This window comes from Ovis canadensis, chromosome 5, assembly GCF_042477335.2.
Source record: "Ovis canadensis isolate MfBH-ARS-UI-01 breed Bighorn chromosome 5, ARS-UI_OviCan_v2, whole genome shotgun sequence".
In the NCBI taxonomy this organism is placed as follows: domain Eukaryota; kingdom Metazoa; phylum Chordata; class Mammalia; order Artiodactyla; family Bovidae; genus Ovis; species Ovis canadensis.
Window position 1 is genome coordinate 63,708,152 of NC_091249.1, and position 19,167 is coordinate 63,727,318.

The following is a 19,167-nucleotide window of genomic DNA, read 5'->3' on the forward strand; positions in this document are numbered from 1 at the left end:
TAATAGGCATTTATCACATGCCAGAAGCAATCCTGGGTGCTTTATATAATCTCTACAGCAATGCTTTGAGGTAGGTATTAGCATCACCATTTCCCAGCTGAGGCAAGTGCAGCCTAGAGAAGTCACACAGCAGAGGTGGAATTTGTGAATTCAGGCCCTCTTGATCCCCAAGCAGATTCAACCCTGGGCCTCTCCATCCTTCTTATCGGTAGGTCTCTGAACTGACCACACAAGTTCTGGGCTCATTGTGTGCACGCTCACACATCAACCACCTGAACTCATTGGATAGCTGACTCCTTTGTGTCTGGCTGGAATCTACTGGTTCCTAGTCCTGGGTACTGACTTAATAACATTAGTCAATGAGGGAAAAGGCTCACCCTGGACCTCCATCTGCCTTCTCCATGCCTGAGATCATGTATTCTCCATCAGAGACTGCAAGTTTAGACAGGCCCTGGCTTTGAGGGGGTATAAAAAACCCCAGCACCTCCTGGCAGCTAAGGGTACCCATTATGCCATTTTCATGTCCAGACTTTGCCTGTGACATGCCTGAGGCCCCAGGGGTCATCTTGCCTCAGCTGCTCCAGTGCCAACCTTACAACCCTTCCCTTCTCACCCACTTAGGCCCGGAAACTCTTGCCTCATTCTGCCCCCCTGCAGCTCCAAGGCGGGAACTGGGCCAGCGTTCTGAGGCTGAGCTCAAAGCAGAGTAATCTGCATCAGCCCCTTGGCCAGGTTCCCCAGCAGCCACGGAGTGGTAGGGGAGAGGCGTTGGGGGACACCTGGTGAATGTTCTCAGAACAGGGAGGGGGGTTGGATCCCATTCTGAGAGTTGGAGCCAGGGAGGGTCTCTTTCCCCCCAACTGCTTCAGATGGTAAAGAATCTGCCTGCAATGCTGGAGACTAGGGTTCAATCCCTGGGTCTGGAAGATCCCCTGGAGAAGAGAATGGCTACCCACTCCAGTATTCTTGCCTGGCGAATCCCATGGACAGAGGAGCCTGGTGGGCTACAGTCCATGGGGTTGCAAAGAGACAGGACTGAGTGACTAACACATTTCCTCCCAGGAACTGCTCTGGCTCTCTCCAACCTCCACATCAACATCCATCCATCTCCATCACAGGTATTCATCCTCTGTCTTCCCTCCTCACCTAGGGGCTAGGCACACACAGTCAAACATGAGTTATTTCTGATTTTATTTATAATATAAAAATGTTCAAGTGTCAACAGTCAGGTGTTTGGACATTTCAGGGGCAGGGTTCCCATTTGTTTAGGTGTTTTTTTTTTGTTTTTGTTTTAAACAATAACCTTTTTGACAAATTATCAGTGGACCCAGTTTTGTGGGGTGGGGAGGTCAGGGCTGGAGAGGAACTGGAAGTCATAGTGGGGTGGGGGATGGGAGTCCGGCTGTGAGAAGGAAATGGTGTTACTTTATTGCTAAAAGGGAATCAAATACACTGTTGAGTGGCTCTTCTCGGTCCCAGTGTGACCATGCATCCAATCTAAAGAATCTGAAATGCAAAGGACATGCAGGCGTAAAATAGAAAAGACGACCTGTAAACGAAGGTGCTGCAGAGGACGGAGGGGCGTCCTGGAGGCCACAGGGGAGGAGCCGACAACACTGGGGCCCTGGCAGAGCTGCCCCCTCCCCCGCAGAGGCTGTTGGGAAGACCTCTTTCTCAGAGCCCCCTTCCTTAGCAGCTGTGAGGAGCGGGGAGGCCCCCTCCCCATTCTGGTTGCTGTCGCTGGGCCTTAGTCTCCCCCTGGACTTTACCTGACTCCAACTCTAGTTCCAAGCCTAGGATCCCCACCCACAGCTAAGGGGGACCAGAACTCCAGATCTTACGAGGGGGCAAAAGCTACTCTGGACCTCACTTTCTTCCTTGGGACCCTCCTACCCTCGCCCCCACCTGAACCCAAACACGTGGCCTCTTTTCCCTGCTTCCTCTTCACCACCCCCCACCCCTGCCCCCGCCAGCTTGGGATCCTACATTCCCCCAACCCCACAACCCACACTTCTCTCCAGGAGCTCCAGATTAGCGTACAGCAAAAGGCACCACAATATAGGTTTCTATTAAAGAGTCAAAAAATTGGCCCATCTCTTTTTTTTGTTCTTTTTTTTTTTTCCGAAGCTGTAAATCAGGATGTTACATATAAATAGTTTCCCTATAAAAACGTCTTTGCCGTTAGCTAGTATTATAAGACAATTTTTGCTAAAATGAAAATAAAACATTTTGTTATACCTTTTTCCTTTTATAGAAAATAAAAATATTTTTATTTCTTTTTTCCTCCTTTCTCTCTCCAGTCGGCGGTCTCTGTTCTCCTTAGAGACAGTGGGGCGGGCGAGGCGGAGGGGGCGAGGGGGCCCTAGAGGGGCCCCGAGTCCTGCTTGCCCCGTGGGAGCGGCCCGCGGCTGTGTCTGCTGCTGGCCCGCGTGCTGTGGCTGTCCAGGGAGTAGTAAGTCCTGCTGTCTGCCGCCTGGCACAGCGGCGGCGAGTCCGAGCGCAGCGCGTCGTGCGCCGCGCGCAGGCTGAGGAAAGGCGTGCTCTCGGCAGCCAGCGCCCCGTCCGCGTCGTCCCCGTCGTCGTCCGAGGCCGAGGCCGAGGCCGAGGCGCCTCCCGAGCCGCTGCTCAGCGACAGCGAGTCCCGCGCCGCGCGTGCGCGTTGCGCCGCCAGCCCGTTGAGGCGCGAGCGGCGCCAGCGCCGAGGCCCCGCCGACGTCCTTCGGGACGCGCCGCGGGCCCGCGGCGGCGGCGGCGGCGGGGGCGCGCACTCCTGCGTGGTCTCGTACTCGTCGTCCTCCGGGATGCGGAAGGGGCTGGCGGGCAGGCTTCCCAGGCTGCCGCCCAGCGCGCAGGCCCCTCGCCGCGGCCCCGGCCCCGCTGCGGGGTAGTAGTAGCTGTCGTAGCTGCGCTGCATGTCCGCGCTGGGCCCAGGCCCTGGTCCCGGGCCGGGGGGCGCCGGTTGACGCAGGAGCGGCTGTTGCTCCGCCAGGCGATAATTGATGGGCGCGGCGGGAGGCAGCGACACGGCGTGCGCCGAGTTGGGGGACGTGATCTCAAAAGTCGGCACCTGCGTGGCCAGCGAGTAATGGAAGTCCACGGGAGAGAGGCGCGCGGGCGTGGTCAGGGCAGACACGTACCTGCGGGGAGAGGCAGAGACATGGGCCGGTGGCCAGGGGATGGGGCAGACCTGACGCAAAGCAGCAGTCTAGCCCAGGGTCCCTCCCGCAGGAGCCATGCTGGTATTCCTCAGTGACCCTAAGCAATTTCCTTAGTTTCTCTGAGCCTCAGTTTACTTATCTGTGAATCAGGAATAAACACAGTGGTCATTCCATAGCATTGTTGGGTGATTCCTTACACATATCAGTGGTCCTTGGTTGTGGGGATGTTCAGTCACCAGTGTTCCCGAATAGTTACTTTGGATCAGGCTTAGGCTGGGGCATTTTACGTGTACCAGTTCATCTAATACAGTAAATCTGTAAGAGGCTTCTATTAATGCCATACTACTCCTTAGGAAACTGAGACTCAAAAGATTTAAGTGACTTACTGAAGGTTCAGACAGCCAGGAAGTGGTCAAGCTGGGATGTGAACCCAGGCCATTCAGGTATGACCTAAATCAAACCCCTTATGATTATACAGTGGAAGTGACAAACAGATTCAAGAGATTAGATCTCTTAGAGTGCCACAGAATATGGACAGAGGTTCATAACACTGTACAAGAAGTGGTGACCATAACCATCCCCAAGAAAAAGAAATGCAAGAAGGCAAACTGGTTATCTGAGGAGGCCTTACAAATAGCTGAGAAAAGAAGAGAAGTGAAAAGGAAACAAGAAAGGGAAAGATACACCTAACTGAAGGCAGAGTTCCAAAGAATAGCAAGGAGATATAAGAAAGCCTTCTTAAGTGAACAATGCAAAGAAATAGAGAAGAATGGGAAAGACTAGAGATCTCTTCAAGTTGAGGTATCAAGGGAACAATTTCACACAAAGATGGGCACAATAAAGAACAGAAATGGTAAGGACCTAACAGAAGCAGAAGAGATTAAGAAGAGGTGGCAAGAATACACAGAAGAACTGTATAAAAAAGGTCTCAGTGACCTGGATAACCGTGATGGTGTGATCACTCACCATCACTCAGCCAGACATCCTGGAATGTGAAGTCAAGTGGGCCTTAGGAAGCATTACTATGAACAAAACTTGCTGAGGTGATGGAATTCCAGCTGAACTATTTCAAATCCTAAAAGATGATACTATTCAAGTGCTGCACTCATTATGCCAGCAAATTTGGAAAACTCAGCAGTGGCTACAGGACTGGAAAAGATCAGTTTTCATTCTAATCTCAAAGAAGGGCAAAAGCCAAAGAATATTCAAACTATTGCACAGTTGTGCTCATTTCACGTGCTAGCAAAGTAATGCTCAAAATCCTTCAAGCTAGGCTCCAACAGTAGGTGAACCGAGAATTTCCAGATATACAAGCTGGATTTACAAAAGGCAGAGGAACCAGAGATCAAATTGCCAGCATTTGTTGGATCACAGGAAAAGCAAGAGAATTCCAGAAAAACTATAGTCCTGTTTTGTTGATTCTGCTAAAGCCTTTGACTGTGGATGGCAACAAACTGTGGAAAATTCTTCAAGAGATGGGAATACCAGATCATCTTACCTGCCTCCTGAGAAACCTGTATGCAGGACAAGAAGCAACAGTTAGAACCAGACATGGAACAATGGATTGGTTCCAAACTAGGAAAGGAGTACATCACGGCTGCATATTGTCACCCTGCTTATTCAACTTATATGCAGAGTACATCATGCAAAATGCTGGGCTGGATGAATCACAAGCTGGAATCAAAATTGCTGGGAGAAATACCAGTAACCTCAGATATACAGATAATACCACCCTAATGCCAGAAAGTGAAGAGGAACTAAAGAATCTTTTGATGAAAGTGAAAGAGGAGAATGAAAAAGCTGGCTTCAGAGTCAACACTTAAAAAACTAAGACTGTGTGATCTGGTCCCATCACTTCATGGCAAATAGATGGGGAAACAATGGAAACAGTGACAGGCTTTATTTTCTTAGGCTCCAAAATCACTGCAGATGGTGACTGCAGCCATGAAAAATAAAAGATGCTTGCTCCTTGGAAGAAAAGCTATGACAAACCTAGACAGAGAATTAAAAAGCAGAGACATCATTTTGCTAACAAAGGTCCATCTAGTCAAAGCTATGATTTTTCCAGTAGTCATGTATGGATGTGAGAGTTGAACCATAAAGAAGGCTGAGCACCAAAGAGTTGATGCTTTCAAACTGTGGTGCTGGAGAAGACTCTTGAGAGTCCCTTGGACAGCAAGGAGATCAAACCAGGCAATCGTAAAGGAAATCAGTCCTGAATATTCATTGGAAGGACAGATGCTGAAGCTCCAGTTTACTTTAGCCATCTGATTCGAACAGCAGACTCTGAAAAAGACCCTGATGCTGGGAAAGATTGAGGGCAGGAAGACAAGGGGGAGACAGAAGATGAGTTGGTTGGATGGCATCATCGACTCAAGGGACATGAGTCTGAGGAAACTTTGGGAGATAGTGAAGGACAGGGAAGCCTGGTGTGCTGCAGGTTCATAGGGTTGCAAAGAGTTGGACCCAGCTGAGTGACTGAACAACAACAGGCAGAAACCAGGACTCATACTGCCCAATTACTCATTTTAGTCCCTGCATTCAGCCACCCCTGTGACTTGGACTCCCCTTCCCTCAGGGACAGTTCATCCCTTGGCTGATGGCTACAGTGGGGAAATATTCCTTTTTAAGGTGAAGCTAAAATCTGCCTCAGGGAAGTGACTGCTTCCACCTCAAGTAGCAGCTCAGACCAGAGCACAGTTACCAAGACCACACTGAAGCATCTCTGGTTGGAGCTAAAGAGCACCAGTTCCTTCAAAAGTTTACCCTTCCAAATACCTCCCAGTTTGGGTCCCTGGCACCAGTCCATTTTCTTTCTCCACATTCCCTTTTCTGGGTAAACCAGCCCCTTGCCCAGCCATTGTCTGCCTCAGGACAGGGACTCCCACCTCCTTGCATCTCTTTCAAATGGTAGAGCTGGGTACCTCACTGCTCCCTCAAGTCCCTATACTGTCTTTTTGAATCATCTGACTCCCCTGTCTTCCCTCTTCCACATTTCCACATGTACATCCATCAAGTCTTATCCATTTCCTTTCTCCTGGATCATACCCTCCACCCCGCTCTACTCCATCCTGGGACTGGATGTTCCCTCTGGTCATGCCCCAACCCCAGGATCTTTCCTTCTTCAGCCTATGCACTTCCCAGAAAAATCTTTTAAAGTCACATCTCTGCTTTAGGACGCCCTTCCTGCTCACCCACCCAGGGCTGTCTATTTAGCCCCAGCCTGCCTGCTTACGCCCAACTCCCCTCTCCCCATACCTCGAGGCACCTCACTCACCAGCTCTGTCCTCAGTGCCTCTGCTGGAACTGCTCATGGTGTTCCCCTCGCCCAGAAGTCCCTCCCAACCTTTCTACCTCCACCCATCAAGGAATCCTATTGCTCTTGTTACTGTTGATAACCACAGCTCCACCTAGTGAGCACCAGCTTCATGTCAGGTATCAGACAAAGAGCTTAGCGCTTGATCTTAGGTAGCCTTCCTAAGAGCCACGAGACAGGTATAATGTTCACTGTTCTACAGCTGAGGAAACCAAAGCACAGAGGTGATCAACGTGCCCCAAGTCACACAGGTGATGGAACTGGGCTTGGAATGGTTAGTATTAGAAAAACCTAGTTGCTTCTCAGAGCCTGTGGTCAGACTGACTTTCTCTGACCTAGTGGGGTGTTCTATGTTTAGCATTTTTCATGGGCAGCTGGGAGCTTCAGTGGTTTGTGCCCATGGCTGGCATGGAATAGGCTGAGTTGAGCCTTCTCCACCCTAGCCTGGAGTTCCTTGTGAAAATGGAAGTGTTAGTCACTCAAACATTGTATCTGACTCTTTGCGACCCCATGGACTTTAGCCCTCCAGGTTTCTCTGTCCATGGAATTCTCCAGGCAAGAATACTAGAGCAGGTAGCCATTCCCTTCTCCAGGGGATCTCTCCTACCCAGGGATCAAACCCAGTTTGTCTGCATTGCAGGCAGATTCTCTACCATCTGAGGAGTTCCTAGTACCATGCCCCTTTTTTGCTCTCCTCCCAGAGATCCTACTTGCCAAGGGGCCATGTAAGGGCTGAGCAAGATGCAGCCTGGCCCCTGTGACTCCTGCCTGTGAGTCAGGGAAGAAGGGGATTTCCTGGTTCTCACTGCACTCATTGCTTGGGAACCCAATGGCATCTTGATCCATGGGGGCCTAGTCGCTGATGCTTCCAGGGCCTCAGGAATTCTTGGCTCATTCCCATCCTGCACTGATCAGTTTCCTCACAGACAGCCTCTCTTCCCACTCTCTCATCTGTTTGATCTTGGTATTTGTTTCTCCTGGGACATGGGGCCTCTAGGTGACACCAGCGTAGGGCAACCATATGTTCTGGTTTGTCCAGGACAGCCCCTGTTTGTTCCTGATGTTCCAGTGCGATTATTAATAACATTCTCTTCTCCTCTGAAAAGTGTCCTAGTAGGACAATTAAATTAAATAGTCTTAACACACCAGGGTCTACTGGCTGGAGTCCCAGCCTGTCATTAACATGTTAATGACCCTGAACAGAACATTGAACTTTTCAGGGACCTTGCTTGCCCATCTGAAAAACGGGGATGAGGCTCTTTGGAATGTTTCTGAGGTGACCACAGGATCGGCCCCAGGTCAGTGGTGCCAGTTCCTGGGCTGAGGTGGGCGCAGGTCACGGGGACTGACCTCTCACTGTGTGGGGAGTCGTGCAGGGAGTCTATGGAGTCGTGGTAAGGCGGCACAGCAGCCCTGCGCCGCTCCTCCAGGCTGTAGGCCGCCGCCCGCCGTGCCCGGGCCTCCACACACGCAGGGCTGTTGCACTTGCTGGTGCCCACTGATGACAGCACGATGCCCGACTGGGAATCAGAGGTCAGGCTCTCAGAACGGTCCAGGCTCCATGTGTGGCTCTCATGCCTGGAGAAGCCAGGTGGGAGTGACATGAGGGGACAGGAAGGGGTAGGGCAGCCCAGCACGTGTGGTCCCAGGCCCACCCCCGCCCTGGCTCTTCGCTCCTTCTCAGTCTCCCTCAGCTCACTGGCCCCCACTCTGGGCTGATGTGTGATGTCATAAATGCTAAATCCCAATCTAGGGAGGAGGTGAGCTGACGGCCTGTGGGTGGGTATGCTGTGGTGCACACAGCCTTCTTCCTTTCCTCCCTGCAGCAACCTCTCCTTGGTCTCCTTGGCTGTGCCCCCTCCACTCCCGTGGTCCCGGGATACCTGCTGCAAGCACCCAGCCCCAGTGGCCAATATACAGGGACCCCACTCCCCAGGGAAGAACGGGGTCAACCATGTTCTTTTTAGAGCTGTATGACTTTGTGCTTGTGTAGACAGGCCTCCCTACCTCTGGAGAAGAGGATAAGGTGGATTAGGTTCACGTGGAAACCCCAGGAGAGGACACTGAATAGCTGTGGGTACTTGAGGGACCAGGCAGTTTTTGCCAGAGGAAGTAGTGCTAACGACGTCCAAACAGAACCAAATGTTAGGTGGGAGCACAGTGACACTGTTGCTCCTCTGGGGCTGATTTAGAGTAGAAAAGGGAATCCTGTTTCTTGACCTGGATGGACATTTGGTGGTGGGTTCTGGTTTGAAGCCCCCCCACCTCCATCCTCTGGCTCACTAGGACCCTTAATACAGAGCCCAGCCTGGCTGGGGAGTTTTGTGTGTGTCCCCAGGCAGGTGTGTGATGCGTACGTGCAAGCCCTGTGGGTATGCACACAGGAGTCTGCAAGGATCTGTGGGCCTGGGTGGTGCCCACCTGTGGCTGGAGGTGGGCGTGGCTGTGGAGCAGTGGTGAGAAGGAGAACAGGAGTGGCTCCCGGAGAAAGTGGTCTCCGTTTCCCTCCGGATGACGTGGTCTGTGGCGGGTACATTCTTGGAGATATACTGCAACAGAGAGTTTGAGGGGGGCAGTTAGCGACAGATGACCAAGTTGGCCCTCCTTCCTGGTGGGCTCGGGGAAATGAGACAGTAAGCTTCAGGTGGTGGGGGGGATGGTCCACTGGATATGTGACTCGGTGTTAGGGCAGCAGTGGCTCCTGGAAGTCCAGCCCCTGACCTCCCTTGAGGAAGTGGGCCAAGTGAGGCTAAGTCATCCTGGGGAGGCGAGGCCAGGCTCGCAGGGAAGGCTGAGGCCAGGATGGGCCACTGCCTCCCTGGCCCATTCTTGCAGGGGGCATGAGAAGGCCGGCTCTACTACGAGGGGTCAGAGTGGGGCCAGGGATCACCACTCACGTCTGCCATCTGGATCTCCTCCGGGTCCAGTCGGGGGTGGCTAGGCCCGTTGGCCAAGCTCCGGTTCTGGTGGGCAGGGCACATGTTCTGTCGGAGGTGGTTATGCATCTGCTTCCGTTGTTTCCTGCAGGAGAAGGTGCATTAGCCTGGCACCCCCATACCCCATGACACACACAAAGCATGAACTCCCCTAGCTGTCACTCCAGGGAACTGGGCTACCTGTGCCCTGGACTGCCATGGCATCTCCTGCTACTGCTCTTCCTGGGCTCAGGCTGCCCTCAGCCAGGACCGCTTCAATCAACCCCTACATCATCGCTACCAGCCTGCATTCAGCAGTACCTGAGTGTAGTGGTAATGAGCTTTGGCTCTGCTGAGACAGCAGAACTCTACTTTCTAGCTGTGTAACTCTGGGCAAGTTACTTAAACTCTCCATGCTCCACTTTCCTTATCTGTAAAATGGACTGATCATTTATCCATTTCAAAGACCACTGAGTATGAAGAGCAGATAAGATATTCAATACGGTGCTGAGCCACTTGCTCATTCATTCATTTATTTGGTATTGATTGGGTTTTTACTATGTGCCAGAACTCGCCTGCCAATGGAGTAGACGCAGGTTTGACCCCTGGGTTGGAAAGATCCCCTGGAGGAAGAAATGGCATTCCACTCCAGTATTCTTGCCCTGGAAATCCCAAGGACAGAGGAGCCTGGCAGGCTGTAGTCCATGGGGTCGCAAGGAGTCAGATGTGATTTAGTGACTGAACAAAGCAAAGATGCAGTTTTGGAGCAGAGGAGACAGTTTCTGCCCTCATGGAGCTTGCAGGCCAGTAGGAGAGGCAGATGAAAAACACATCATCTGGCTGTCCCAATAATAATAAAAATAAATTAAAAATAATAATAAAAATAAATAAACAAGTACTTTCAGCAAAGTGCTATGAAGAAAATAAAACAGGATGCTGTGGTCAGGGAAACAAGACCTGTGGAGGGAGCCTCTTTCCTTTGGCACATGTTCAGAGGTTAGTACATCTGTTTTGTAATCGACAAGTCTAATCATGTCACTCCCCTGCTACAAACCCTTCAGGGGTCTTCAGCATTCTGTCCCTTTCCCTAGCACTCTCTCTCCACACCCCCACCCACTGCATCCTTAGAGGGCTTGTTTCTGATCTGACACTGTGCCTCTCTGGCCTCTGGGCCTTTGCATCTAATTGCAGCACATTCCGTGCTCCTTCACCTGCTAACTTCTGCTCGACTCAGGCCCAGCTAAAATGCACCTTTTTTCAGGGAAATCCTTCCTGCCCTCCAGCTCAGGTTAGGCACCCCCGAAATATATCCCGTGATCCCACACCTCTTGCTCAGAGCCCTGGCCATTTGCCTGGTGCAGGGGCCGGTGTCTGTTCAGCAGGCGTTGAATTAAAGTTTGTTGAAATGAGTAAATGTAGTATAGGTTAGAACATGGTGCTTGCTTCCCCGCCCCAGTTTTGGGCCTCGGTTTTCCTATGTGGGCCGAGTCTCCTCTCTGGGCTCCCTGGGCCCTAAATCTCAAGGTTGGCAAGGCCTTTGATCTCATATATAGGGGCAGCAGTAACCAAGACCCTAGGGCTCAGCCCCCAAATGGTGGTCACGCCCAGATTCCTGCTTTCTAGATAAGAACAGATGTGACAATCCTCTCTCTGCACTACATCACTTTACAACCTGAATTGGCTTCCTACCATCTGTAGGATAAACCCAGGCTCCCTAGCTTGACATTCAAGGCCCTATGGTGCCATGCAGGCTCCAGCTGTTTTTTTAGACTCATGCGCCTTGTTTTCTTGACTCCCGCCCTTTGCTCCAACTAGCCTGGGCTGCTCAAACTCCATGAAACACAGTCAATACTCCCTGGCATTTGTCTTTTAGCTTGCTTTGTTTTGCTGGAATTGTCCAGCCCCATTTCTGCCCCTTGCACCAAGGTTCTGACGTCACCTTTCCTCTACTCAGGGATGCCCCAACCCCACCTTCTCTGTGTTGGAAGGTGTCTTGCCTGGACTGCTCCTAGGTGGGGCCAGGCAACTCCTTTTGAGCTCTCTTTTTTCCCTGAGAAGGGGCCTCCCTCTCTGCGCTTCCCCACCCCCAACACTGCCCCAGTGTCTGCCTACTTGACAGGGCAGATGTTCCCTGTAGGATGCCCTGAGGTACAATACAAGGATCATGCCCATTTTACAGATGAGGACTCAGAGAGGTTCATCAATTTCCATAGGGTTACAGGAAATGGCAGAGTTGGATTTGAACCTAGATTTGTCTTCTTTCGATGCCTGTGCTTATGACCACTCTTGTTCAGTCCTCTGGGGTCTGTCTCTCCCCTCTCTGCTCCTGCTTCTTGGCCTGGCCCTTTGGCCCCACACCAGCTGCAGAAGCTCCTAAGGGGCAGAGGGGAAGAGCAAGGGGGAGGCCAGGCCAGGCATGGTGGAGAAGAGAGCCTGTCCCCACAGAAGCAGCCCCCAGTTGGCCTGAATGCCAACAACTCACTTGGTCTTGCAGTAGGCGACTACACAGACGATGCCCACCACCAGCAGAGCCACGCAAATGCCAGTGATGGTCAGGACCCTCTTCTGGTACAGCTCCTCAGCTTCTGCAGGGGTAGAGGGTGTGAGGGGAAAGGCAGGCAGCAGACCCACAGAGGCAGGGGTGCAGACCCTCCCCTACCCCTCGAACCTTGGGCTCCCATCCGTCTCTTCCCTCCCTAGCCAGTTCCCTCCCTCCTGCTCTCCCGAACTCCACCCACCCATGGATCTGGTCACAAGTGACTACCCCTGAGTTCACTTTCCCAAACCCTGCGCTGTACCCGATGAGTGGAAAATGCAGAGGGATGGAGGAGGTGGGATGAAGGTGAAGGTCCCGAGGTCATAGGGGAGGGTAACCCACTATGGCCTGGTGGCTGCCAAGAGCCTTGATAGGCTGGGGAAAACTAGTCTTCACAGCGGTGAACATGCAGGCCCTGGGCAGAGGCCTGGCCACTTTGGCTTCCTGAGGAAGGTGGAAAGTGGCTTGTTCAGGGCTAGAGAACAAGCTTGTTCTTGGGCTTGTTCTTGTTCTAGACACCAGGTCCAGAGCCTAGCCTTAGGAGGGGTGTCAGGATCAGGGACAGAGTGGGCCAGGCCCACAGAGGTGGGCATGGGGAAAAAGGCTTTGGTTTATCCCTACAGCCTGGTCAGAGTTGTGGCCCTGGCCCACTCTGGCCCCCCGTCTCTGCCTGTGGGGAGCCCACAAGTGACAGCACAGCTCCCTAGGACAACCGTGTGCCTAGGAGTGACCTCTATCCTTCTGAAGGAGCTGAGCTAGGCTGGGCCTCAGAGCCTTAAAAAAGACTCGACCATCCCCTCTACCCCCACTTTTTGGTGGGGCAGCCCCTACCCTTCTAGAACAGAGAAAGCTTGGAGGAAGAGAAGGAAAAAGGGGCTAGCACACAACACGGTCACCCTCACTTCCACTTGCACCTGCTGGCCAGCCCTTCCACGCTGCTCTCTCCCAGCAGGACTGGGATAAGTGGGGACTGGATCCAACACCTTGGTGGAACCCTGGGCAATGTGCCCAGGCCCCCAGGCTTGCAGCGCCTCCTGTGGCAAAGGTACACCCAGCAGCACAGACCGGGTACAGACGCCCAGACACACACACCTGGAGGACTACACCTGGCTGACACACAGACCCTTAACAGGGATACAGGGATACACTCACACACATCCACTGTGCATGTGATCAGGCCCACGGACACACAGTCATGCAGAGTCGTAAAACAAACAGCCCTTTACCCACTACCCCCACCGCTGGGCTCTGAGGTCCCTGGCCCGCCTGTGGCCCTCCTCCCCGGGGTGGGCTCTGAGGTCCTCGGCCCGCCTGTGGCCCTCCTCCCAGGGGTGGGCTCTGAGGTCCTCGGCCCGCCTGTAGCTCTCCTCCCCGGCCACCACTCAGTCCTGCAGTCAGGCCTCTGTCTCCGTCACTCCTTTGAGGCCACTCTGGTCATGGCCACTGACAATCCCCTGCTGCCAAGCCTCTGGTCCATCCACGTCCCGCTTAGCGGACGCCCCCAGCTGGGCTCGCTTCCCCGGCTGGCCTTCTCGCCTGGATTTCCTCCTCCTGCACTGGCTCATCTCTGTCTCAGTTGCTGCTCCCCGCTCTTCCATGTGGACTTCAGGGTAGAAAGGCCCAGAGCTCTCAGGCGTCTTCCTCTCCCTACCTGCCCTCTCTCCCTCCATCATCTCACTCAGACTCAGACTGGAAATACCATCTGTATGCTGCTGAAGCTCACATTTCTCTCTTGTAGCAACTCCCCCCGCCAGCTCCAGATTCCTACAGCCAAGGGCCACGGCCAAGCAGGTGCACTGACCCTCTCTGCCCACCCCGCTACCTGCCCTCGCCCTTCCCATCTCCAAGGTGGCAGCACCACTTTTCCTGCTGTACAGGCTCCAAGCCTCAGAATCGTTCATTCCTGATCTTCCCACCCACTCCGGTATCTGATCCATCAGCAGGTCCTCTCAGCTCTACCTCCCAAGTAGATCCCAGATCTGACCACTTCTTACCTCTTCTGGGGCTTCCAGCTTTGTCCAAGATGATGCCATCTTCCCCTGGACAGCTGTCCACCTTCTGACTGGATTCTCTGCTTCTATTCCTCCACATTCTGTCCCCTCACCCAGTCTATTCTCTGCCCCAAAGCCACATTGATTTCCAATCATAAAGTAGATCATTTTACTCCTCATAAAGATCATAAAGCAGATCATTTTAAGGATGCTTAAAAACCCACACTGGCATCCCCTTGCAATTCAAATACAACCTAAAAGCCTTACCGTGGCCCACAAGACCCAGAGTCACCCGGTCCCTTCCTTTAGAGCCCATCTGTGGTCCTCTCCCCCATATCTGCTGTGTTTCAGAGTCACTGGCAGTCCTGCCCACCGAACAAGGCAGGCCCAGCCACGTCATCCCTAACTTGCTGTGTCCCCACCATAAACACTCCACCCCCACCTACTGTTTGCAGGGCTGGCTACTTTCTGTCAATTTTTAGCCCAAACGTCACCTCACTGGACAAGCCTTCTCTGATCACTTAGTTAGAGTCAGTCCCCACTCTGACTAGGTACTGTCCCATTCCCTTTTATTGGGCTGGCCAAAAAGTTCATTTGGGTTTTTCTATTACATCTTATGGAAAAATCCGAACAACCTTTTTGGCCAACCCGATATTTTCTGTATAGTGCTTACCACCACCTGATTTCTTTCTTGTTTGCTTGTTCTGCCAGGAGGGCAGCAACTCTGCATGCTAGATCCCCAGGGTCTGGCCAACTCTGGGGCTCAGGAGATGTTTTTGAGTCACTGAGTGAATGAATACACAGACCACCCTTACAGACAGTCACATTACAGATGCTCCCACTTGCCTCCCTCCACACCCACTGCTCGTGCTCAACTCTCAACAACAAAGACTGCACCCACTGCACCCCTCCGTGTGCTCACACCCCGCACTGAGAGACCCCACAGGTGTAAACACGCCAGCCCCCCCATAACAACACAGACACACACACCTACAGGTTCACCCCTGTGTCCCCTGGCAGGACCACACGGACACCACAGACTTGACCCCTCTCCTCCCCACCCCATCACAGCAGATAGACAGACAGACATACTCTTACACATAGACTTCCAGCTCCATCTTCTGAGAATAGCTGATGGTGGTTAGGTGGCAGGGGAACTAGGGCCTCCCCCAACCTGCCACATGAACAGCTTTTTCATAACTGCCAGCTCCACACACATCTGAGGTCTGACTGCATCGAAGCCTCAACCCTTCTTGAGCTCCTGCTTCTCTTCAGCTATATAACATGTGTGGACCAGGATGGAGGCTCCCAGCACAAAGCCAGAGAGCTGGAAAGATGGACCTCAGAGTCCCTTCCTGCCCAGGGCATCTTCCAGGGGCCAGAGGACAGTCACAGGAGGGACGTAAGGTTCTGAGCTGGGAGGCAGGAGGTACCAGCCCACCCTAGACCCTTGCCGGTGCTGCCCATAGACAAACACATGTGCCCTCGTGGAGAGAGATCATGATAGGAGTAACAGCCTCAAGCAGATGGCAAAGCCTGGCAGACAAACATGAGGCAGGGGGCAGAGACAAATAGGTGTTATCAGCTGCCAGCCCGGTGCAGAATGAAAAGCAATGGAAATGGAAATGGGAAAAGGAAGGAGGATTAAAGTCAAATTGAAAGGGCTGCCTCTCTGCACAGTCTCTGAAGCAAGATTCCGTGGCTTCTGGACACCCACTCTTCAAGGGACCTGGCTTTTTGGTCAACCCACTGGGGCACATACAGCTCACGGGGCCTGTTCCCCCTAGTACCATGGTGATCAGCCCCAGGCAAGGGGGCACTGCTGTACACTGGGCACAGTCTGAACCCCAGGGCATCCTGCCGTCCATAAGCTTGTCTCGTCTCCCCCACATCAGCGTAGTTTACTATAGGACATCCTGGCAGGGACGGGGGGGATTTCTGAAATCCTCCCTTTTCCATTTTGGGGGAAAGGAAACTCAACATCCAGCACACATGGTGTCAGAGGCTGAGGAGAGGGGCTATGTGGATGGTGCTGACCCATACATAGAGGCTCCATACCCTTTAGTTCAAATCCAAGGTGCTCTGGCAGTGCGGGAGAGAGGAGGGTCAGAGGGGGAAGGGATGAAGGGAGAGATACAGACAGAAATGGGGGAAGGGCGGGAGAGAGAGAGAGAAACGTTGGTCAGGATTCTTCGGATACCAGCAGCAGCCTGTGAGGTGAAGGCAGGTTAGTGGGGTCCCCTCCCGGCCTCCTGAGCCCCTTCCCTGGCAGCCAGCCCCCAGGAGCCCTTGCTGGGGGGTAGGGAGAAGGGTTAGGCTCAGCAGGAAGGGCGGGTTCTTTAGAGATGAGCTGTGGGGTTAGTACCTGGTGGGGAGGGGCAGAAGTCAGTTGGCAGATGTCCCCGGGGAGGAAAGTGAGTGAGGGGCAGGGGTCCGAGGCATCCCATACTTCCCTTCCCAGCTTCAGCGCCAGCCCCTCCTGGAGACAGCCTGCTCTGCTTGAGCTCATTCATGGGGCCCTTTTTTCTGTTCAGAACGAGCGCAGGGGGTACTCATACTGCCCCTTGTCCCTGTCCTGTCCCCTCGAGCCTCACTGGCCTGCCCACCTACTAGGAGCCTGGCATAGAGGCTCAGAGTCTGTGGGGAGCAGGAGTGTGGAGGGGAGCAGGTCACTTCTCCACCTGACACCCCCAACATCCTAGAAACTTGCAGGGGTGAGGCCTTGGGGTGTCAGCCTACTTTCACTAGTTAGGAAAGCAAACTTCAACTTGGAGAAAGAGACAAGCGTGCCACCTGTAGAACACCTGTACCCCCTGCACGGCAGCCAGTTGTGCTCTTTGAAGTGGGGTCATGTTGTGAATGTGCAATTTCACGGCCCTTCGAGGTAGATGCCCAGGATATTGAAGGCTCGGATAAGAGGGCCCGCCCAGGAATCAGCTCTGGCACTGACCTGCTGTGCGACCCCAGAGTTCCCTGCCTGTCTGGCTCTCAGTCTCTCATCTATTGAGTGGGGATCAGGCCTGGCTACGGGATCCCTGGAAGGTCTGCAAACCCCTCTGTGCTTCAGAATCATCCAGGCCAATGGAACCGGGCTCTGGGGTGGGAGCCCAGAAATCTCCCCAGTGTTTTTGAAAAGTGCACCTAGCATTCTAAGCTAGCAGCTGGCTTCTGAGTGTGGGCTTCGAGTCTCTGTTTTGTCCCCAGTTTGCTGTGTGCATGTGGGCAAGTCATAGTCTTTTCCTCATGTGTCAAAGGTGCCTGTAGCCAGGGAGAGGAAGAGGGCAAGTTGGTAGGCCAGGGCCCTCTCCATGGCCTCCCCATGTGCAGAGCAAGCTCCTCCAGAGCCCTGGAGGAGGTGGAGTTGTGTTCTGAGGTTCTCATCTCCTGTGGAGGGAGGGGAGCATAGGCACGTGTGTCCAGCGCTGGATTTTTCCTTTGCTCCATGACAGGGAGTCCAGGGGGCTCTGCCATTGGAAAAGGGCAGGCGAGCAGGATGGCTTTGACTGAAAGAGCCTTGAGGAAGATTCTGGGGCTCTGGCCCCCCAATTCCATTCAGTGACCACACCCTCGAAGCATGATCCCCAGCTCTTCCAAACATGAACACTCCTGGGCACTCCTGTTAAATCTGACGTTGAGGGTGATCTCTTTGTGGTCTTACATGTACTGCTGGGAGGTAGGAATTCTTAACACAGCAAGTCCTCTCCTCTCCTGGGACCTCCCTGGGCTGGCCAGCTGTGCTAAGCAAGCAGCACAAACTTGACAGACTCAAGGGATCCTCAGGGGCAGCTCTCACTGAGCGGCTAGTCCTGTAGCCCCAGGGACCCTCCAGGCAGCTCGAGAGAGCTCACAGCATTTGGAGATGCACCCAGGCTCCCTGGAGAGAAGAGCCCACTTGGCCACAGCGCCCCAGAGGTTGAGAGAACTATGGTTCACAGAGCTGGTTTGGGCTCTACTTGTGGTGTTTGTATTAGATGAGGCAGCTGGGGGCCAGTGGTGCTAGAACACTTTCCCAAGGTCACACAGCAAATTTGGAGGCAGAAAGGAGGCTAGAGGCCAGGTCTGCGATCTCTTGGGCCTAAGCCATGGCTATTCCTGCCCATTGAGTCCCTGGGCAGGCCTGACTGGCTCGTACTCAGGACAACGACCACCTGGAGAAGTGAGCAGGGCTCCCAAAGTCATTTAAGAGTTTTCTCCTGCATCACTCCTCTGGGAACCAAGCAGTACAGAGCAGCTTTGGGGGCTCCTGACTGGCCTTCCCTTTGAGCCAAAGGCCAGTGCTGTCCTGGATCGCCAGCGGTACTTGGCTGGCCACTAGAAGGCAGCCCTGCTTCCCTTGCCCCACGGGTGGATTCTGAGGGGCCTGCAGCTATGTCAGCCCCAGCAAAACAAAAACCAAACAAAAAACCGAACAGTCTTCTGCTCATCATATTCACTGATTGCCACTCAGCCAGCATAGAGTGACACCACCAAGTCACAGACAGGTCCTACTGGACAGAAATTTGCATACTGACCAGTAACCATGGTCACCTGCTGCTGAACTCCCAGCAGGGCCGGCTGATCAGACAACAGGCAAAGTTTCCATCCTGGACAGGCCCTGAGACACACAGCCTCAGGCTCCTGGATGAGGAGGTCCTGATGTGGACCCTAGAGCATGTGCTCATGTGCTCGTGTGTGTGCCTGTGTGAGCAGGCGTCAGCACATGTGTGTGTTGGCGTGTGAGCGCAGGCACGTGCTCGTGTGTTTGTGAGTGTGTGTGCAGATTTGTGCTCTTGTATGTGAGGGGTATCCAGGTGCACAAGTTTTGATTCTTCGGAAGTGGAGGGGCTGTCAGGGGAAGAAGGGGAAGTTACTGTGGCTGCAGGTCTAGAGGCTGTCTGGACAGAGGGGGAAGGTCAGACACTTTGCTCAGGATGTGCTGAGAGTCAGCCTCTGGGGGGCCCTCACCTTTAGGCCAGCAGTAGCTGGGAGGAGAGCTTGGCTTTGCTCAAGCAACAACCGCAGGTCCTCGACTAAGCCTATCATGTGTCTCCCTTTGTTTCATCCTCCCAGCAACCCTAAGGGCATAGATGTCATTATCCCCATTTTACAGGTGAGAAAATCAGAGAGGTTAAATGAGGCCCCCAGAACAGTAAGCTTAGCTGCTGGCAATATTATTCAGGCCCCTCTGAATCCAAGCCTGAACACTTAAGTTAGCATTTTACACTCCCTTCTCAAAAATTATCTGATAGAGCAGTGCATGAAGTGCTCCATG

The 19,167-nt window shown here is 53.3% G+C and overlaps 1 protein-coding gene across 2 annotated transcripts in view; it reads right to left on the reverse strand.

Annotated features, from left to right (window-relative positions):
- Positions 1–1,272: 1,272 nt before the first annotated feature.
- Positions 1,273–19,167, reverse strand: part of NRG2 (neuregulin 2) — a 195,401-nt gene continuing 177,506 nt past the window's right edge. Inside the window, exons 6-10 of one of the 2 annotated variants that reach the window (XM_069589831.1) lie at positions 11,872–11,974; positions 9,372–9,495; positions 8,896–9,023; positions 7,825–8,052; positions 1,273–3,137 (exon numbers count right to left, since the gene is read on the reverse strand). In XM_069589831.1, the coding sequence (XP_069445932.1) occupies positions 2,363–3,137; positions 7,825–8,052; positions 8,896–9,023; positions 9,372–9,495; positions 11,872–11,974 (1,358 nt within the window). In that variant the 3' untranslated portion in view covers positions 1,273–2,362. The remainder of the gene's footprint in view (positions 3,138–7,824; positions 8,053–8,895; positions 9,024–9,371; positions 9,496–11,871; positions 11,975–19,167) is intronic. The other variant, XM_069589832.1, reaches the window with a different exon arrangement.